General features: G+C 36.9%; 1 protein-coding gene across 2 annotated transcripts in view; it reads right to left on the bottom strand.

The window, feature by feature from the left end:
* The window catches only part of STK32B (serine/threonine kinase 32B), a 178,855-nt gene that overhangs the window by 66,092 nt on the left and 91,202 nt on the right, over positions 1–21,561 (bottom strand). For both annotated transcript variants that reach the window (XM_032186412.1, XM_032186411.1), the window contains exon 4: positions 13,754–13,927. In XM_032186412.1, coding sequence (XP_032042303.1) covers positions 13,754–13,927 — 174 coding nt within the window. The remainder of the gene's footprint in view (positions 1–13,753; positions 13,928–21,561) is intronic.

The raw sequence follows: 21,561 nt of genomic DNA, 5'->3' as shown, positions 1-21,561 counted from the left end.
AGGTATCATACCCTTATGTGTGAATCAGCTTTCAAGAACAGGTGACATCTCTGATAACCATGGGAAGTGCACAGCTCATTAGACATTAACTAGAGAGTGGCATTTAGAAAGAATTATCTGGTCCAGCAGAAAAGTATATACATTCTAATGGGGACAATTCTTTCCTCAGAGATACCATATGAGAGCTTTTGACTGGGAATAAGGGGAAAAATGTCCTCGGCATGTACTCTGCCAGCTGTTGCACAAGTGTTGGTCTGCTTCCAGTAAAAGACACAGGCTCTCTCCTAATTTATACAGGCAGAAAATCATGTATGAGAGCAAATGAGAGAAGGAATTGATGACATTTGTCCTCTGCCTAAAGATAAATCAGGAGAACATTGTTACTGATAAACACATTTGGCTTTGTCTGTTGTAAAAAGCTAGAGTGAAAACTGGTGTTTTGAAATGACTGAAATACTTATAGCTCTTCCATCATTTTCCACTGCTTGAAATATGGAATAGATACTTTCAGATGTATTAAATCTCCCAGAGTTTGCTCAGCTTATCATTCAAACTCAAAATGAAAACAAATACCAAGCACACTTGCTTAAGAGACTATACCTAAGTCAACCGCTGCTCACAATGTACAACATCTCTAAAATTTGCCTTAAAAACTCTATAGCCATCTCTATATAAAAGTTAATCAGAAGTTGTTTGAACCGCATTATACACAAAAAAAATAATAAAACATTGTTTAACAACTGTTTACTTCATGCATATGAAAGTGCAAAGCAGACTACACAGATTACAGACAATGTGGCTGGTATGTCTTATATTTATTATATATATATATATATATATATATATATAGTATATATATATATATATATAACATGGTGGACTTCCCGCCTTCCCGCACAGGCCAAGGAAGATCCAATGGTTTCAGGCTGTTATTGAGTGCCTCAGCAGTCATCCCTTTAGTGTAGGTGTGAAGCATCCCACCAAGCACATTTTCTGCTAATCTGAGTTTCAGCACTACAATGTATTGGGGAGAAGGGCTATTGACCAGCAAGCAGAAAACAATATTTCTGTAAGCAATGCTGTCTTGTTCTCCCTGATCCAAAACCCCAAATACTAGCTTGAATGTAAGATACCCCATCACCCTCACCACCACCATCACTTGCTGTTGGGTTGTGCCTATGACAAGAAAAGCATGGATATAAGTAGCTGAGCCTTTATTCCTCAAACTGACCATCTCAGACCCTGTGATACACACGATCAGGAGACACCATAAAGAGAAGGCTGAATATGTTCCACACACAAATAAGATTTGGCTTCCTTTTCATGGTTCCCCTTCTGAGTGGTTTTATAGATTTAATATATGTAAAAGTGAGCTGCAGTAATACAGGCTGGTAGGTACATGAAAATCATATTTGGTAAATGATTAAAAAACCTGACCTATTACAACCTGAACTGGCAGTTGCAGCTGCCAGGTCTATTTGTGAAATACACCAACAAATGGATTAATTCTATGGAGTAGAGGGGTTGATATCTGACTTTATGCTGCATTTCCTCCCTCCAACCACTCTAACACATCAAACACAAGTTTCGTGACACTTTTCTGTCTTCAGCCTCACCTATCCTGGGAAGAAATGTAATAAATTATTTCTAAGAATAATTGGATGTTTTTAAGAAGGAAAACTTACTAAGAAACTCCCACAGCAATAAATATGTGTATTCCTGCAGACTGTTGTTTAGGATAGTTGAGGTTTGACAAGAACCATTTGAATCAGTATGCCACCTTTTTAAAAAGCCTCTCTATTCTAAGAGACACAACAAAATGTTGCTCGTAATCAATTACCTAATTATTCCAAGTCTTCTTGATGACTCTAGATAAGGAATGAAAGATCTGCAATATTACTTAAGTTCACAGGCTGTAGTAGCATCATACTATTTAAGACCACTAGGCAAGAATAATATACAAGTGAAGGTACTTTTAAACAAGACTCTGCAAAGAAAAGGTTGTTACAGTAACTCCTAGTAGGGACATTACTATGAGGAATATTCTTGCTACTTATTCAACTGAAAATTGAGATGGGAAGCAACCCTTAAATTCAGACACTTGGATTAGGTTCTATTGTGAATTAGGTGTTTACATTCCAATTTTTATTCAATGGATGTCTAGACAATCCAGTCACTGGAGTGTAAAGAATCAGCCAGATGACTAAATGTTTATTTTTGGATAAGCTGAATAGCTTTTTATATTCTGATGGTTGTATTGACTAGGTATCCATTTGCTTGGACAGCCAATTCAAATATAGACTCCTGCATTTAGATCTTGGTGAACTGAGGAATAAGTTTATAAAAACATAAGAAAAATCTTGCATGCAGCACAGGATTATGAAAACAACTAGGAATGTTCTTGAGTCAAATTATTGTAATGTGTTATCACAGAAGCACAGGCAGGTACTTAAGCCTCTTGCAGGAGTCACGCTTCTGGTGCTCATCTCGTTTGACGTCATCTCACACCACAAAGAGCTCAATCCTTCACACATGATAAATTGAGCCATAGCTAAAATAGGTTGTATGGCTAAGAATGTTCTTAACTGGTGCCATCAAATAAAATATCCTCATCATTTGTGGGATGAAAGACTGAGGTTCTGCATGGCTTTCTCCCAGGGTATGGTTAAGAGAGGGATTTCCAAGCCTGCGGGTACCTTGGCTCCGTCCTAGACAGGTGGCCATCACAAGCCCATCCGTGTCATTTCAGGGACCTGGCACTGCTGCACAGAGCTGCTTTCAAACAGTTGGTGACACATTTCAACTCTGAGAGATAAAATCTGGCCTGACGGAAGGAGACTGGTAACCCAGAATTTCTTAGGAGGGAAGAGTAGGCAAAGAGCAAGCACTGCTGTTCTCACTAACTGAAGAGTTACACTAGCTTGATATATATATTCAAAAATCTAGACAGCTAGGGCATAATAATTCAATTTCTCAGCTTTAGATCTCCTATGCTATATATTTTTGACATTGTTTCTTCCAAAAGAAAACATTAAATAATAATGATTGGAAGAAAGTGTGTTGACTGCAAATGGAGATCTTTGCCTGTATGCTCATAATTCTTAGTTTCAGCAGCTGAGGTACTCTGGGACTCAGGGAAATAAGATGGTACTTTAATTAGTGTTCAACTCTCCATACATATGTAAGTGCATGTGTCTGCATCATGGTCTGTCTGTAGAGCATTTCAGTAGCTGAGTTGGTTTGCATAGAGTTGAAGGAGCACCATCATGGGAAAATTCTGCAGTGTCTCAAATTAAGAGGTAAGCTACAAGTCCCTGTAGATCTTAAAGGCAGAACTCTAGATAGTTAATATATTTAATTAACATGAAAGCTGAGAAATGCAGCTTTCTGGAAAAAGGTTTTCACCTCAGCATGTCTTGCTAAGTGACATATTAGTATTTGTTATTGATTATTTAGAGTAAGTCTTAATAAGAGTAAGTCTAAATAATAAATGTCTCAATTGTTTATTGACTTGAATTCAAAATAGACCTATAAAACACATTGAGTAGACACAATGATCCGATCTTTTTAAGACCATCTCTTAACTTTTGTATCAACTTGAGAGAGTAACAGCAAATCTAAGACTGTGTTTCCCCACATCAGCACTTTTCCTAAGTATACACATACAATTTTTTTTTTCCTATTTTCATGAAGAACTAGAGGCAGGGTTCTTCACAGCTGGCAAATAAAGCTGTTTGACCAAGACGTATTTAAAACCAGTCAACCTTCATTTAGCCTTACTAGAATTCATATACTGATAGGTATTCCCTATTTCACCTGTTATGCATCCCTCCACTTCATAGTAGCTCTTGTACATTCTCCAATCTCCTGGTCACTCCTGAATTGGAGTTTCAAGGACCGTCCCTCTCCCCAGAATGTTTTCCTTGCCCACTTCCTAATCCGTGCTCTGCATTCCCTGATCTCTTCCTTAGACCTCCCAGAGACTGTCTGGCCATCTCCTCCATGCTTAATGCAGAAGTTCCCCCCAGGATATTAATCTTTTATCCACTCTCTGGAAATGCTTCCAAATTGCCTTTTTCTCCTGCCTAGCTGCATCATCAGTGTTCCCCTTATCATTTCCCTGGTTATTTCCCAGCAACTTCCCCAAACTCTTGAACAGGGAGATGACATCCTTTTTCTTCTTGGTAAGCTATCTTACCCCCAATTTTGTCTTTCCTTGCTATTGACTCTACAAAGAATAGCTGCTCATCTGGTTGAAAACTTGGCCACTTTCACTCTGAGCACATGGGCCAGCCTTTCAGAGTTCAGAGTAAGACTGTTTGTCAAGTTTGTTTTTCTGACACTGTTAAAAAATTGATATCTTCTGCCTGTTATTTTCCTTATTTATTTATTTATTTATTTATTTTAATTTCTGAGGTCTTTTGTCATTCCAGTTCTATAGCATATCATTTGATGTTGAATTATAACAAATACAAACAAACAAACAAAAAAGCAGTGCTGCTTTTTACTAAAACTTAACAATTTGAGAACTGTATAAAGCCATATAAAATTATGCTTTGAACCTCAAAAGACAATCTGAACTAAAACTAGCTGTGTATAGATATAGAGACAATCTCTGTGCATAGGAAGAGAGCCACAGTTTTATTATAAGTAACTCATACTTATTTTCTAAAGAACCTGTGCTCAGATGTAAACACCCAAGACAAAAAAAAAAAAAAAAAAAATGTGAAATATGTTATATGACTGAAATAAACTTAGAGACTTTCATCTGATTAGATGCAGAATAGTCACTGTGAAAGAAAAAGAAAAAAGAGAGAGAGAGAAGCTGAAGCCTTATATTATTTTTATCATTAGACTAGAATAGAAAACACCTCCTCTGCATCCTGCACCCAGAACTGTGCCAGAGTTCCATATGCATACCAAAATGAACAAATAAATGAGTGAACAAAAAATGATAGCCACTGGGGAGACGTGGTTTCTCGTTCTTGGTAGTCTGACTGTGTACAGATGACCAAATTCAACAAAATCTCATTTGATAAATTTTGGTTCACTAATAAATTTTTGGTGCATCAGTTACTAGCTACCAAGTGCTGTTCTCACTTTACAAGGCCTTCGTTCAGCATCATATTTTAAGGTATTTCCCTTCTGATAACATTTCTGCATACGTGAGAACACCATGGCTGCTGAATCGCAGGCTTGCCTTGTCTCCCCTGCTAGAGGAAAATGTAATTGTTCCCACTGGGTCAATAGGAAATTCCCATGGGTGTGAGCATACATACATGTTGGGAGAAGCAGTCTTGTCAATAAGACTGTCATACAGCATCAAAGCTTTGAGCTTCTGTATTTTCTCCTCTGTAAAACTTATCTGGGGAAGTCAGGACAGAAAGTCACAGAGGATATAGGTATGTTTGAAAATAACCTCAAGGGAATTTTCCTGAGGAGCTCCCATGAAATATATGAAGAATAAATACAGGAGAAAAAAAAAAGTCTAGAAGGCAACTTCAGCAGAGCAAAACTCAGAAATCTGTATCTTAATTACAGTCCCTGCCTTTTGTTTTGAAAGGGAAAATTCTACCAGATGATCAGTGTTATAACTTCCACTCTTTCTCAGCCCTCTGGAGGGTGTATCTAAGTCAAAAATTATGCAGTTCAGACCACATCTCACCTGGAATATTAGAGTTGTTCTGAAAGCTCCTGAATGCATTTTTAAGCGAAGAAAGAAGCTAAAATTGGCAATATCCTTTAATGAAATTCTTTCTACTGCACTATGGACAACCTTCTAAATTCCTGAGATATAAAAGACTACAACATTCATGAAGATTTAACGTAAATGTGCATTTTTTGCCTTAAGTCTGTGTTATTTTGCTATATATTAAAATTTTAAGGAAATCTCCAAGGGAATGCTAGAATATTCTATATAAGTAATGCTCATCCAAGCTGAAGAAATGATGCAGCCATTAAAGCTGAAACTGGAGAAAGAAGCAATTGTCCATCTGTTGCTATTGGTTTTTACTTTCCTCAACCTGAATTTTACATTCTTTTTCCATATTACCACTCTCCATCTACCTACTTTAATCAAAGATTTTAGATTTCTTCATAGTTTACAAACAAATATAACTGCATGCAAATCTGCCACTATACTGGCAGATTAGTATTATTATATTATATTTAGTAATGTTAGTATTCCAAGACACTAATAGCAAACATATGAGAATACTTTCAATACAACTTTAACACCAAACCTTCCCAAGGAAGAATCAATCAGATTCTTCCTCTGAAAGAATCTATCAGAGAGTTTTGTTTTGTTTTGTTTTGTTTTTCCTCTTATGACATCATCCCTTTTATTAAGATCTGAATTCATTCTTAATTTGATCTTGCTGGTAAGAGGAGACTTCATTCCTCTTCCAGCTAGAGCAGGTAGGTTGAAGCAGCAGCACTGCCGTGGGATGGGGTGTGGAGGACCACAAAACCAAGTTAAACCAGGCAGTGCCACATGAGGCAGGTAATTAATATTGTGGATACTGTTATGTCTTTCAGAAGTATTACTTAATCAAAGTTAACTAAATATAGTTATTAGTACTTTTGATTATTATATTTGGAATTATAACAATATGCTATTAAAACGGTGACCCTTGCTCGTACACAGCAGTTGTGGATGTTGGCTCACACTTAACTGCAGCAGCAAGCTCTACAGCAAGGTAATTGCTTAGTAGCATTTTGTTGCTCATTTTCAATTGCATTTGTACCTCCTGACATGTCAAAGAGTCTGAATTCACCTGACCCTCAGTTTCTGTATACCCTCAGAGGTGAAACTACTTCAGATTGAATAATCCAGTAGGATTGCATTCTGCTGGGGTGTAAAAGCTTTTCAGCGCTGTCCACAACTGACTCTCCTCTAGTAGTTACTACTTATGGTTCTACTTCTTTCCAAAAGTTTCTGGTTCACAAGATGATTCAGAATTGTAAAAAAGGGTGTAAATGGATGGTGACCTTGAGCAGCTCTAAAAACCTTCAGCTGGCCCTCTTCCACTGACTTAACACTATCTACTTTTCCTGTGTTCTTAGGTAGAAACAGCATAACATACTGATTCCCTCTATGGACTCTGGAATACTTTATTCAAGGTAGTTGGGTTTTCTGTCAGTAAGGGGTATGGATATACAACTAATAAGAGCAAGTCAGACACAAAGGAGTCCACAATGCCCTAATTATGGTATTGGGATTTTAGAGTTTAAGAAAAAACAGGATTGTTTGTGTTCACTGTATTGGTAGCAGGTAAATGTCAGAGAGGTGAGGCAAGAAGGGATTCAGAAAAAAAAAAACACCAAATGTTTATAAAAAAATAGAATTCAGATAAAATTATTTGAAATTTTTTAGTTGAGTTATAGAAGAATCAGTAAAAATGATACTCAGCATTAATACATAACTTTCTTCTAAATCTAAATCTAGTTCTACATTATATCTGTGCTTGTTTGGATGTCTGTGATTAAGAAGAGAAATAAGCAATAAGAAAACCAACTACAGTGACAAAACAGTTTTATTTTATTTATTTATTTATTTGTTAGTGAAGGACACTTGTTCTCTAGAGCTCTATACAGCACCAAAAAATAAAAATAAAAAAAAAAATCTAGGATTATGTTGGCTTAAGTTGTGTTTGGTCACTGGAAATTTGTCACTTAATGCAAGATAGTTGGCCAGCCTCCATCTGCAGTTCAGACTTTCCCTAACTTTTTTTGAACAGCTACATTTTAAATGATATGGTGCTTGTAAGATGAATTTTCTTTGGCTAAGCAAAATATTTCATGTTAGCACATTGTTGCAGCTTCTCAGTAATGAGAATAAGGAGGATGAAAGGACCAACAGTTCTTCATATCTGGTGAATAGACTTAATTTACTCACTTCAAAACTGTAAGGAACCAAACAATCCTCTGTCGACTGTAATGTGAATCTCTCAGCAATGGGGTAAAAAAAGGGTATGATGGTTATCTTCTAGTGTTTGGTGTGAGTGAGGAAGGTAGAGTACACTTATATCCATAATAAAAGAGTATATCAGTGGTGGTGGCAAGACTGGATCACCTGATGTTGCAGCATATATCTCTGCATGCTCCCTCTATCTCTTTCCTGACACAAGCATTTTTTACTTCATTAGTAATGTAGTCTCTGGATATTGAAGTCTCAGAGTGTTTTCAAACCAACTTCTTTTATTTGCAGTATGTCATCTGAGGTATCTAATAATTTATCTTTTACTCTTGCCAAACAAGCAATTTATTCTTGTAGGTAAAGAACTCTGTTCAAAAGTTGAAAGGCTTGTTCTCTACATATTCATATCTAGTGATATGTAATATTTTTTTTTCTTCCTAAGGACTCAAGTAAAATCCAAACATCTTTTGTGCATAAAATTTGTAAATCACTTTCTTTTTGATCAGTGCTGGTTCATAAGCATTCAGCAGATTTTCTGTGCTTTGTGTTTACGTATCTTTATTTATTTATTTATTTATTAGCTGGTTTTGAAAAATTTTCTGATTTGATTCTCTTACATAACTTGTTGTGCAGTTCCTGCAATTTGTCCTTGGAAATAATGAGGGTTTGCACTTGGTTAGAGGACATAATACAAAGAAATGGAAGAGACATGGGGAGACAAATGAAGAAAATTCAATGGACAGGCCTCTTGACCTGTCATGATCCCTGGGAGTACATGTGAATAATAGTGACATTATGGTTGTTGGGTTTTTCATTATGTCTACTTCAGAATTTTATTCAGCATTTTATTCTTTATCTGCACACTCTTACCAGAAATGAAAAGACTATTATCATGAGCTGAAATTGGTAAGGAATAATGTCCTCTTAACTTGTCCTGGTATACCTCATGTTGTAACTATTCTGCCTGCGACATCTGTGAAAATCAATGAAGTGAGAACAGGCTGCCCAGGGAAGTGGTGGAGTCACCATCCCTGGAAGTCTTCAAAAGACACTTAGATGTAGAGCTTAGTGATATGGTTTAGTGGAGGGCTGTTAGCGTTAGGTTGGAGGTTGGACTCGATGACCTTGAGGTCTCTTCCAACCTAGAAAATTCTGTGATTCTGTGATTCTGTCTCTTGTTCTCAAATAATTTCCAAAACTTATTTACTGATTACATGCTAAATGGACAGCATTATGAAGGGACCATTTTTAATACCAGTTTGTTCTTCTAGGTTGTTAGTTTCACAAGTGAGACTAGGAAGGCCTGTTTTAATGAGAGAGGTTTTTATCATTTGGACACATTATCTTGCTTCACTAGACTGCTGGCCACCTTGAAGAGCTCAATGGCCATGAACAAACTGGAATCTCCTATACCGTAACACAACCTAGCAGGGTTAAATGAGAAGTACCTCTTGCCTAGCTGTTGGTATCAAGACACTCTTACTCTGCAATGGAACACCATGCTCAATTTGTCACTGTTTTCCATTAGTTTTTGTCCCCTCTGCACTGCTGCTGAATAACTGTTCAAAGCTCAAATGACTCCTGGTGCTAGTCTCCATCTCTTGTGGGGATAGAGAGTAGAGCAGTGATCACAGGAACAACACTGCACAGACCTGCCACCTGCACAAATTCTGGTCAAATCATGCTTCAACCAAAGATTTAGATGTATACTTACACACATGGTTTTCCAAACAAACAAACAAACAAACAATAACAACAACAAAAAAAAACACTGAAATAAAAAAGTCCTAGGCATGTAGATCAAACGGGTAGTCCAGTATCCTAAAATTGGGCTGGAAGGTTCCTGCATTTTCTTTTCCAGACATCTGCCACATCCAGCCTCCTTTCTGACCAGATGAAACCAATAGAACCAAACAATGATGAAAAGTTGTAAGGGTAATGCAGTTAACACTTAGAAAGAAAATGTAGTGTTATCAGCACAAGCATGTTACTTGGGTTGCAGCCGCTGTGTTGCTCCAAGCCAAGGCTCTGGCTGCAAGAGCATCCTGGGAGGGACAACTGCACTGCTACTGCTGGAAGAAATAGCTGAATGAAAATGTGCAGCCTACTTCTGTAAGGAAGCAGGTGGTTTTATTGAAATGTATGAACAGCAACATTTGTGAAAGGAAGAGGTTGCGTTGCTCATGTCTGAAATAAGTTTATTCAGCCTTTGATGGGAAAACTTTTGTCCAATATATTATTCACTGGTATTATACAAGCAGCACTGGGAAGAATACATTTAGTCATACAGTCTTAAAACTTGATGTCAGCTAATGCAGTATGCTGGATTTGATCCAACATTTTGGAGCAAATGAGAGCACATGAATTGTCAGAAGCCTTTCTGTATGTACTGGATCCAAGAGTCCATAAGGATCCACTCATCCATATTTTAAAGAAGTATTTTCAATTTTATGTGGATAAGATATTATGGCAGAGCTGTGGGAAAATACAGGTTTGTGATGTAGCTGTTACCAATAAGCAACAGAGATATCTCAATATTAAGTTAGCCATTGTTTAAGGTAAAGTGAAAAATTTGCCCAGAATAGTCTTCAGGTCATAGCCTGAAACTTAGAGCATTTTTTCTTTTAAAGTGTTTATAATTCTGGCTGTTCATCTAGATAAATGCAGACATTTACAATACAGCTGCAAGTGACAGACACACAGTGCAGCATTTGTTATAATGCTGCCATAAGAAATGAAATCACATTTGCAGGATTGTGTGTGACAAATATGGGTTTATATACAAGTATGCAATTAATAAAAATGGCAGTTTTAATAAACAGCAGAATAGTAGTAGTTTTACACTACAGATTAAGTTGTCCCTGCAGAAACACTATTTGTGTTGCTGAAATGATTGCCACATTCAAAATGCACAAAACTAACCACATCAGCAAATGCAGGAACATTGTATGGCAGCTCTGATGGGAATTGGTATACCACTGACCTAGACACTCCTACACCTATTCACACATGCCTGATAATTCCTGCCTGCCTCATTCCCACCTCCTTTTCTGGTAAAATCCTGGGGCTACAGGTTAATCTTGAAAAATCCCTTCTGTCATGATGCCGGATGTTATAGTAATGGAAACCTGTACACGTTTCACACACATCTGTAAATATTGAGGAGGACTTAAGTTCCTGACTCACACATCATAAATTCAGTTCTTTATAATAGTGTGATTTGAAAATCCACCTACCCAGTCTGATGAATCATTCAACTATTCTTCGTAGAACAGATAAAATCTAGTAGGGGGTTCTCTCAATGACTCTCTGACTCACTAACTTTCTTTTTTTTTGTTTGTTTGTTTGTTTGTTTGTTTGTTTTTTGCTACCAATATGCTCATTTAAAAGTGAAAGATCTAATACAGTATTGTAGGTTAACATGTGAACGCTGACTAGAAGGGCTCCCTCATAATGATAGTGCTGAGGTCTGCTACCACCAAGCGTAAATACCAGCCAGCTCATTGGTTTAATTTTTGACTAAGATGGGGTGTTTGTGGCAGGAAAGTAATGACAACACATTTCCCTGCTGCGCAATGCTGCTGGCTCAGCTCCTTAGCCAATGTAAATCAGCATTGTGCTTGTGATGTTAATAATGCTGGTGACATTCATGTCAGCTGAAGGCCTGCCCCACAGAGTGCTGCTCCAAGCTGTGGCTGAGGCCTGGTGGACAGCAGAACATGACAGGATAGTCCTGAATAAATAATGCCCTCCATAGCAAGTAGATCATCTGGGGTTTTCTGGTACCTGGTGTGAAAATGAAGGACAAAAGGCTCCTTGTGCCACAGTTGGATGATTTGGGCAGTAAGCAGTGAAGTGGGAGAGCCACATGCAGGCCTCAGGTCTGCTTCTTTCCAATAGCACAGTGGAGTGGGAGAGCCAGATCCTTCATATCCTAAACAACAGTCCTAACACACCAGCCAGTGAGACCAACCACAGGCTAAGAACCAGGTATTTTAATATGTCTGGTTTTGTGGAAACTTCCAATGTACGTTGAATGCAAAATTCCAGTTCCAGACCTTGCCACCAAATGGAACACCAGAACAGCTCCAGCTGCTCCTGGGGTTCCTACACCTCCCACCTGCCTTGGTGCAAATCAACAGCTAATTTTGAAGTCAGTGGTGTTACTACAACCAGTGCAAACCAGAAAATTAAGTAAAATTGTTTACCAACCATGATAAATTAATACAGAAAAGAACAAAATAGCATTGCCCAATGTCACAGGTGGACCATGGAAATGCATAGTCAGAAAAAAAAACCCTACAAACTACATTGACTTGAATCCAGTCTTCCATTCTCTTAAGACATCTGCCACCTTTCAAGGGCTTTTCTGTGAAACATTTTTAAGTCACAGGCTTGTAATAAAATACAAGTTTTGATTACAAACTAGATTCTCTCATGAATGTTTTGACAGCCTATTTGCATAAAATGTCTCATCACTAAAATGAGGGTGAGAAAAATGCTCATCAATTTGTTTTTCACAAAGAACATTCCTCAAGGCACAGAAACAAAGGTCAGCTGAAGTTCTGAGCTCAAATTTTAAAATATTCACTGAGAAAGGAAAACGTATGCAGAATATATGAAACTGCACTGAAATAATAACAGTGTGCTGAAGATACAAAAATTCGAAAAATGCTTGCAACATTTGCTGGCATTTAAATTGCAAACAAAACAACTGTTGCAATGTTTGCTTGATTTATTATTTTTTCTTACACAGTTTCAGTAATACAGGACACACAATTACCACTGTACCTCAGATGAAAGAGATTCTCCCTCCCTCTTCATAAAGTTGGATCACACTTTTTTTGTTTGTTTGTTTGTTTTTAACTATAAAACTGTCAATTAATAAATTTGGAGGTGTTTATTTATACTGGCCACTGTAAGATCTATTGCAGTCTAGTTCAGTTTGCTCACTGAAACTCACAGCCAACTTTAGTAACACACAAAACTATTTATTTTTTAATTATACTATTTATTTATTTATTTATTTATGTTTCAGGCCAGTGACCTTTAAATCAGGGAGAAATATCGTGAACTTAGCCTAAAATGAGTAAAATAGAGGAAAAGCCTATCATTTTATAATTTCATAGTTGTGCTAACATAAAAAAGAATTTACTCCACTGTTAGACTTAAATACTCAATTGTTCAACAAAAACAAACGGACCCTGTTTCTTGACACCTTTTTTGACATTAATATTGTGATTGCCATCAGTTAGGCAGTAAAAGTAATAGATTGTTGTAATCTTAGAAGTGTAAAAAGGATACACCACCTATTCCTGTCCCAATTTATTTCTACTATTTCTCTAGTTTCCCCACCTCTTCTCCCTGTGACCTTCATGCAGATTCTGGAAACAAACAAATTATTCCTCATTCCCAGCCTTTGATGTTGTGACCTTTCCCTGATGCTGTGTGAAGTTATTGCCTTGAATTACAATTTTTGTGTGTTCAGGAACATTGTAGCACTGGAGAATTTAAACTAAATTAAAAGCAACCAGGAGGCTCTTACATGTTATACTTAGTGTTTAAAAAATGTACATCATGGTATGAGATAAAAACAAGAACATGAAAAGGACGTATGGAAAGGGAGCTACTGAATGAATGGGGGCAGAAAGAAAACACTTAAAAACATTTTCAGAGTCAAATTCTACCCTAGGACACACCTGTACAACAATGATAAAAACTTTAAAAAGGGGTGCATAGTTCCTGAATAAACAGAGCCATATAATCTGAGATGTGATCAAATTCCTCTAGTCTGTGAAAAGTAAGCAGCCCACCCCTCAAATGAAATTCTCTCACCTGTGAATGATGTGGTATCTCTGCAAATAATCCAGGGAAAGTGCCAGCTCACAGATGTATAGTTTAACAGTTCCTTCGTTAAAGTGGACGTTCTGCTGCAAATGGTAGCGCAGGTCTCCTCCAAGTAAGAGATCAACCACCATGAACATGTCTTCTTCATCTTGAAAGGAATACCTGGAAGAAGGAGTTACAGCAGAGATTTCAGGGTCAGTGAAGTAACCACAGTTGTGTCCTAGGGTAGCTCTCAAATGTAGATCTGCTCATTGTAAATCCATGATTTGTTCAAAAGGCAAATCTGATTTCTCCACTGCTGTGGTCCAATCCTACGGCCAAACTTTCTTTGATTGTGATAGAGTCTGTGTATTCAAGGCAAGCAGAGCTTGGACTGCTGCTGTGCTACTAGGAACTGTTTTAACCATAAAATAACACCTGGATGTTGATAAAACAGTGTTAAAAATACCTTTCAGGTTTATACATTTTAAAATAGCTATATAGACATTCACTTGTCAAAATGGCTTACTAAGTAGCAGCAATAAAATGGAAGGCCTTGAAACACTTGGTATTCACACACATATGACTGTGGCTCAGCACCTACAGAAAGTATCCTCACAGAATTGAGAGCTGCTGTCCCAGGGATATATTCCACATTCATTAAACATATGCAGTGTTCTATTAGCTGAGTATTTTCAATAGCTTCCAACATAGTTCCAAATTCAATAAGAAATAACACTGCAACTTTACTGTAACATACATATTTTTTCAGCCTGTAACTTACATCTTACAAAATGACAGAATCTTGGTTACTGACTGAATTCTTCTGGATCCTTTCCCAGAACCGCATGTTGAATACTCTGAGGACCGAATTCTGATCTGATTTAAATCCTGTAAATCCAAAGGTGTAGCCAGCAAATGTATAATGTACATAGTGCTTGGGCAAGCAGGAATTTCCATGTGTTTCTACTTACCTTGGATAAGCTGCCATTACTCTACTTTCTTCTGATCTGAGAAAACTGACAGAAGCTCACTGGATTTCATTTCTGAATGCAACTATCTAAGACACAGTATTTTAGATTTCCCAAATAGGGAATGATGAATACCTTATTTCTAATACAAAGTCAATCTTCTCTGAGAAATGGTTTTAGAATTCATTTAGTTGTGAAGCTTATATCTGTTGTGGATATGAACTACTGAGAAGTGATCCACAACGACAGTGCCTCTTCCATCATCTTTTATCCCATGAGGTGTGTAACGTATGTTGGTTATAGATTAGATTCAGTTGTCCTGAACTGTAGAATATATAAGGAAATTAAAAAGAGTGGATTTCCAGAAAATCTGTACTAAAAAAATAAAAAAAGCAGAAAAGTCAATATTAAGTCAATATTAGATTATTTTAATTGACAGTTACATACAGTTTCACTTTCATTCCCAGGTTTGCATTTTCTGAAATGAGGCACTGCTTAGGGGTTGTCACAAATGATTTGTTTTGAATTTAAATGCTTTCTATTCTTTCTGAACACCCTTCTGAGAAGTGAGTGTCTCTATGTACTCTACTCTTCTGTTATGTTTCTGTATGCCTGCCAAATGCCAGGAGGGGAAAGCCATTTTATTTGCATTAAGCTTACTTCTCAATAAGTCAAATCTCTGAAACAAAATCGTAAAGTAGGTGGCACATGGTGTCTGCTCACCTCCAGAGGCTCAGAATTTCATAACACATGCTAAAAAAGAGAAGCCTTCAATTATATTCAAATTACATAGAATGTTGCACATTATTAAGACTGGAGGAATTGCAAAAGAAAGATTAAATATATAACTTTATTATTTTTATTATTGACACCAGTATGTTTTTAAATAGAGTAGTTGTAGCTTTGAGCAGATGTAATGAAAGATGCTTTTTTTTTTTTTTTTCTTCAATTATTACTAAGTGAAGTGTAGATTATGTCTGGTTACCTCTTACAATTAAATATATATATATGTAATGAAAAGTCATGGATTGAAATACTGTGTTTAGTCTGGGACTACAGAGCTCTTGTGGTGTCTAGAATCATATGATCACATGCTTGTAGAGATGGTTATGATGATAAGACTCTGATCTCAAGAAAGAAAATGTCCTGAGTCATTTCTTTACTGACTCAGCCATCATGAGGCAGAAGGTGAAGGCAGGGTAAAGAGTGACTGCTGTGAATTGTTTTTAAATGCAACAACTATTCGCATTTCTGGGAGAAAAATGAATATGTTAGTAAGAGTATTCATAAATATTTAGTGCAAATAAAAGAGTCATCAGAACAATCAAGAAATAAATGAAATCTTGTGCATATCCAGGTGAATGGTAACACTTAGTGGAACTGGGTTTGCACTCCAAGCTTGTGGAGCTTGTGGAGATGCTGAGGCTCTTTGGTTTCCTGTGGGAGAAATGTTTCTGGGTGGGAGAATGGTGGTCTTACATTATTTCCCAAGTAACCTTTTGGCATATCTGTCAATCATGAATGATTTTAAAAAGAGATAAAAAATGAATAAGAGATAACAAATAAAAATAAGAGATAACAAATGAAATAAGAACAAAACCAAACCAGGATTCAGAAACATAGTTAATACTTCCATTCACCAGCCTTCCTGAAACTGTCACAACCTCTAAGTGGTTCAAAGGCCAGTTTTATTTAGACATGAAAGCTAGAATGATGCAGACTCAGACGCATCTCTTAAGGAGTTCTGTATATCCTCTCTTTCACTTGGAGCCAGAATTTTCTTCCATTTTTTGATTATACATTATTGATGTATATGTGTGGTAACTCTGTTGATCCTGTCAGCAGAGTTGTGTATTCATAGTGGTGTAGTAAAAGATGCGAGCTGCATAAGTCCAGTTAGAAAGAACAGATGCTGTAAATGTGTATGTTCAGTATACAGAGCAGACATTTTCACCCATGTTACATTATATTGCACCTGACACACATCTCTATGCTAAACACACAAATACATACTACAGTGATGTAAGTGATACCACACAGCAAGTCCAGTTGGCTCAAACCCATGTAGATGGAATTTCTCTGGCTATCTGGATCAGACCAGTGTGAGATAAAAGGTGTTGGAAACAACAGGAGATTTTTTTCCAGGAGATTTTTTTTTGAGGGTAAATGAGTTGATCATAGAGAAATTATATGCCTACAGCCTAGAGAAGAGCTTGGACATGAACAACAGCAGAAGGCCTCTGGAGCCAATGACCACTCCATTAAGTAACTCCTGCAGCTACAAATTGTTAAGCTGATGAATGCACAGAAGGAATTGCTCCAGGTCTTGCTGTGCAGCTGATAGTACCAAATACTGTGGCTCCTGCTCTGTGTTAAGGATTCATAGGACTTGTTGTACCAACTCCTGACTGGTTTTGTTTGTCATGATCACAAGCAGTTTTGTCCTCTGTCTTTCTTCCTTATACAAATCCAATATTCTTTCTTTATACAAGAAATGAAGTATTCCCTTTTAGCGTCTTGCTTTTCAATATTTCAAGAAATAAGTGGGTTTGATTTATTGGTTTAAGAATTGAAATTGACAGCAAGTGAAATATTAGGAACCTGAAAAATGAATCTTTGAAACTATTGCTGTAGTCTAGGGAGGGGCTGGTGGCAAATCGACCAAATGGAGATTATTTTTTTGAATAAGCACTGTAATTTTACTTATGCAAGCTTCTTATCTGATCAAAGGCAAATGACACACAAAAAGACTGATTGGTTTTGAAGTAAAATCAGAGGTTATTTGGGATCTTTATGTTAACCAGGTAGCTGAGAAATACCTTACTGAATGTATTACAGTTTTGTGTCTCATATTGAATACTACATTACTAAGTTGGTGTCAAACCCAAATTTTAAACCTCAGTGAAGTGAAAGAATAAATGGCTTGGAGTATTTTTTGTTGTTGTTGTTTGTTTGTTTGTTTGTTTGTTTGTTTTTTAAAGTAGTGTCATGAGCCAGTTGTAGGAAAATTGTTCTAATTACAAAGCTAGACTCTGCTTTCTTTTGCTTGAAGAAAAGTTTTAATACATTAGAAAAAGCTTTCTTCAAATTAAGATAAAATAATAATGCCCCTAGCAAAAGCAAATTGGATTTTTGATTATCTTCAGTCTGGAAGATAAATTACGATTGAACAAAATTCTCCATGGAAACAAATTTAAACAGAGTACTTTCTGAATAAGTTATATCTGTTCTCATATTTATATCTGTATACTTGTTTTAATAATAAATATTTTATATTTATATGTATATTTGTTATTTATATTTCTGTCTCTTCACAAAAGCAGTTACAGATGAGTTATTAAGGTCATTTTTCCCCTTTACACTCCATCATCTTAGTTAGTTAGGGTATTTTTTTGCTGAAGTCCTACCAGATGAGGTACTCACTATCCAGAGCTTTTCTTTCATGTGTATTACCTGGGGAAAAGGAAATCATGATTGATATTCTGTGTATGACTTTAATTTAAGAGTAAAAAGTACATTACATAATTTCAATCATTAAGCCCAAGCCAAACTTCATAAATCTGAGTTAATCAGTTAAAGCAAGATATATGCAGTTCAGATATTCAGATAACACCTTTGGTCTTTATTGAATATGATAAATGATTAAGTCTGTGTAGCTCCTAACTAGAAATTTAAAAGGGATCATTTTCCATTTTTGTGCTGGTAATATTAAGAGGAGGAGGCAATGTTATCTATTTATTTATTTATTTTTGTGACATGAAGCTGCTAATAAGTGTAGATTTTCCTGTGTGTTAGAAAAGTAAACAAAACATACCAGATCCTGACATTCTCTTTACAGACATTTTATATTCCAGAACATTGCAAAGCAGAGAACTGCAGTAGTGCACTGGTTCCTAACTTTACAGTCAAAACAAGTAATGCAATGGGCTTAGGAAGAACTGGCCTTGTGTCTTGGTGTTTTTTGGATTCTCTCCGTGAGCTCATCTCAATACTTGTTGCAGAGCTGTTCAGTCTTGGTCTGGATTAGCAAGGCCTTGAATAATCTTTCAGACACGTACAAATCCCAATAAGGATAACTCATCTCTAAATTGTGTAAGCCAGCTTGTCCAAGAGGGGGCAGGCAGTTAATGGCTTAACCCTCATTAACTGGTCTCCTTCCAAGAAATCATGTGGCTACATCTGGACTGCCTAGTGAAATCTCATAGAGAATTCTGAGATGGGTCTGAAGAAACCACCTCACCCAGACATACCATTAGTTACAGGACCTTGGTGCTGCCCCTTTTGTGAAAGCAGAATTTATTACCTCTGTCAAAGCATGAGGCTAGTCTAATTAGGCTAGTCTGGCTTCCTGAACCTAAACTGGCACCTCTGTGCAGTGTTGTGTGAACAAAGCAACTTCTCTGGGAAGTCAGCTCTGTTTACCAGTGCCTCACTAATGTTGAAGTGTTTTGAATTGCCTGAGTTACCACTAAACCTGTCCATGAGTAAGAACTTCCCTTCTGTAAGAACCTTCATCACTATGCTAAAAATGGTTCTCATCTTTAGAATGAAAAGAAGAATTTCAAGATTCCCATAGAAGGGAAATTCTGAAGAAAAACTAAATTTTCTAATTTCAAACAGATTGTTCAAAAGCTAATTTTCATGCAAATTTTAGAGCCATTAGCCCAAACCAGGCTCTCACAATTTCTAGCTCTGGGCTAGGAATCTCCAGATGTTTTCAGAGATCTGCAGATCTAATAGCAGCTTTTTTCAGAACCAGTAGAGTGTTGATGTTAATACCATCAACAGGATGTCAGTAAGAAGTGGATCCCAAAGACCTGGAAAAACATCTTGGAAGGTACAGCAAAGCTGAAAACTGGGACCTGACCTTTACTTAAGGACAAGCTCTTTTGAACACTCTTGCTTTCTGCCAGAAAGCCAATGTGAATCCTCACATTACCACTGCTTATTCTGCTTGGTTTTCATATTGGTGAACCAGAATTTTTTACCAGCATAATTGTTACTGACTTTGTTTTTACATTATGAATAATTCTACATGAGTCCTAATGTGAAGAAAACATCTTGCTACACAGCAAAACAGAGGATGTTAATGCTGCAGTTGTATTTGCCTAATAACACAGTGAATGTCATGTGACTACTAAAACAGGACTTTGGCTTCTGCAGAGCTTGCATGAAAGAAGCATGAAATAGAAACAGCCTGCAGATAGAGGACAATAGAAAACACAGGGAATTTGAAACTTCCTGGCTTCCTGGCTGCACTGCCCTTCCTCCCTCCAATGCAAGGGAGCTTTCCCAATTCTTCTACTTGTCCTCCAAGCTTTTGGGGACAGGAGAAATTCTTCTGTACTGTCTGCATGATAGATGGCATAAAGAACACACCAAGGCTAGAATACCTAGATGTTGGTAACAGAATAATATTCACTAAGATTTGTGTTCTAGGTAACTATGACGCCATATCTAACTGCCTTGTAGTTTGTATTTTGACAGAATAGAAAATACATATTTTATCCTTCCTTTACAAAGTAAAACATGACGCTTTATGTTCGTTTACCTGAAAAAGAGCAAAGAGTTGAACCAAAAAACAGTTGAAACAGAAAGACAACATATCCTGGGCCACATCAAAAGAAACATGTCAGGCAGGTCAAGGGAGGTGAATCTCCCCCTCTACTCTGATCTTGTGAGATCCTACCTGGAATGCTGTGTTCAGCTCTGGGGCACAAGAAGGACATAGACATTAGAATGAGTCCAGAGGGGGGCCATGAAGATGATCAGAGGACTGGAAGGCCTCTCCTACGAATAAAGGCTGAGAGAGCTGGGGCTGTTCAGCCTGGAGAAGAGAAGGCTTCAGGGAGACCTTATAGCAACTTTCCAATACATAAAGGGGGTGTACAGGAAAGCTGGAGAAGGATGCTTTGTCAGGGAATGTAATGATAAGACAAGGAATAATGGCTTTTAACTGAAAGAGGGGTGATTTAGATCAGATATTCAGAAGAAATTCGTCACTCAGAGGCACTGGAATAAGTTGCCAAGAGAAGCTGTGGATGACCCATCCCTGGAAATTTTAAGGCCAGGTTGGATGGGGATTTGAGCAACCTGGTCCCTGCCCAAGGGAGGGGGTTGGAATAAGACGATCTTTAATGTCTCTTCCAACCAAAACAGTTCTGTGATTCTGTGATTCTGTGATTCTGTGATTCTGTGATTCTGAGTATGCAGGTATTATGGAGGCATATTTGAAATGTTCCTTCATAATGTCTGTTTTGCTTACACTTCTGTAGATTTTTTTTTCTTTTTGGAAACTGGGTAAGCATTGGTTATTAGAATTTGCAATTTCTTCTTGCAGAACATTTAATAGAAGTCTATTGTTGCAAAGAAATTGAAATACATTTATTTTGAAGCACAGAAAAAAAAAGTTATTTCTCCAAATGCTGTTGAGAACAAAGGAAGATTACTTCCTTTATTTCTTTATAAATATGTTAAAAATACCTTTCAAGATTATTTAAAAAAAAAAAAAAAAACTTCTGAGAACAGGAAAACAATTCCATTAAAATTAAGTTGTTTATGCTTATTTGAAACACCTTCTCCAATTCTGTTTAGAGCAGATGTGACCAAAGGGGACAGCTAAGAAAAATGACTACATAAAAAATAGCCTGAAATGAAGCTGAAAGTTGCCCTGAATTACTGTCTCAACAATGATAGTAAGAAATAAGTAAGCAGAGTCATTAGAATGGTATATATTCATATAACCAACACCAATTAATATTAGCTCCCAACCAGCTAAGTGTTGTTAATTAGAGACAGTTTAGCATTCATCCACATGTGGAGAAAAGTCTTTTTTTTCCCTCCAGG

Source organism: Aythya fuligula, chromosome 4, assembly GCF_009819795.1.
Source record: "Aythya fuligula isolate bAytFul2 chromosome 4, bAytFul2.pri, whole genome shotgun sequence".
In the NCBI taxonomy this organism is placed as follows: Eukaryota; Metazoa; Chordata; class Aves; order Anseriformes; family Anatidae; genus Aythya; species Aythya fuligula.
Note: the sequence above shows the minus strand (reverse complement) of the source record. Positions and strands in the feature narration are given on the sequence as shown.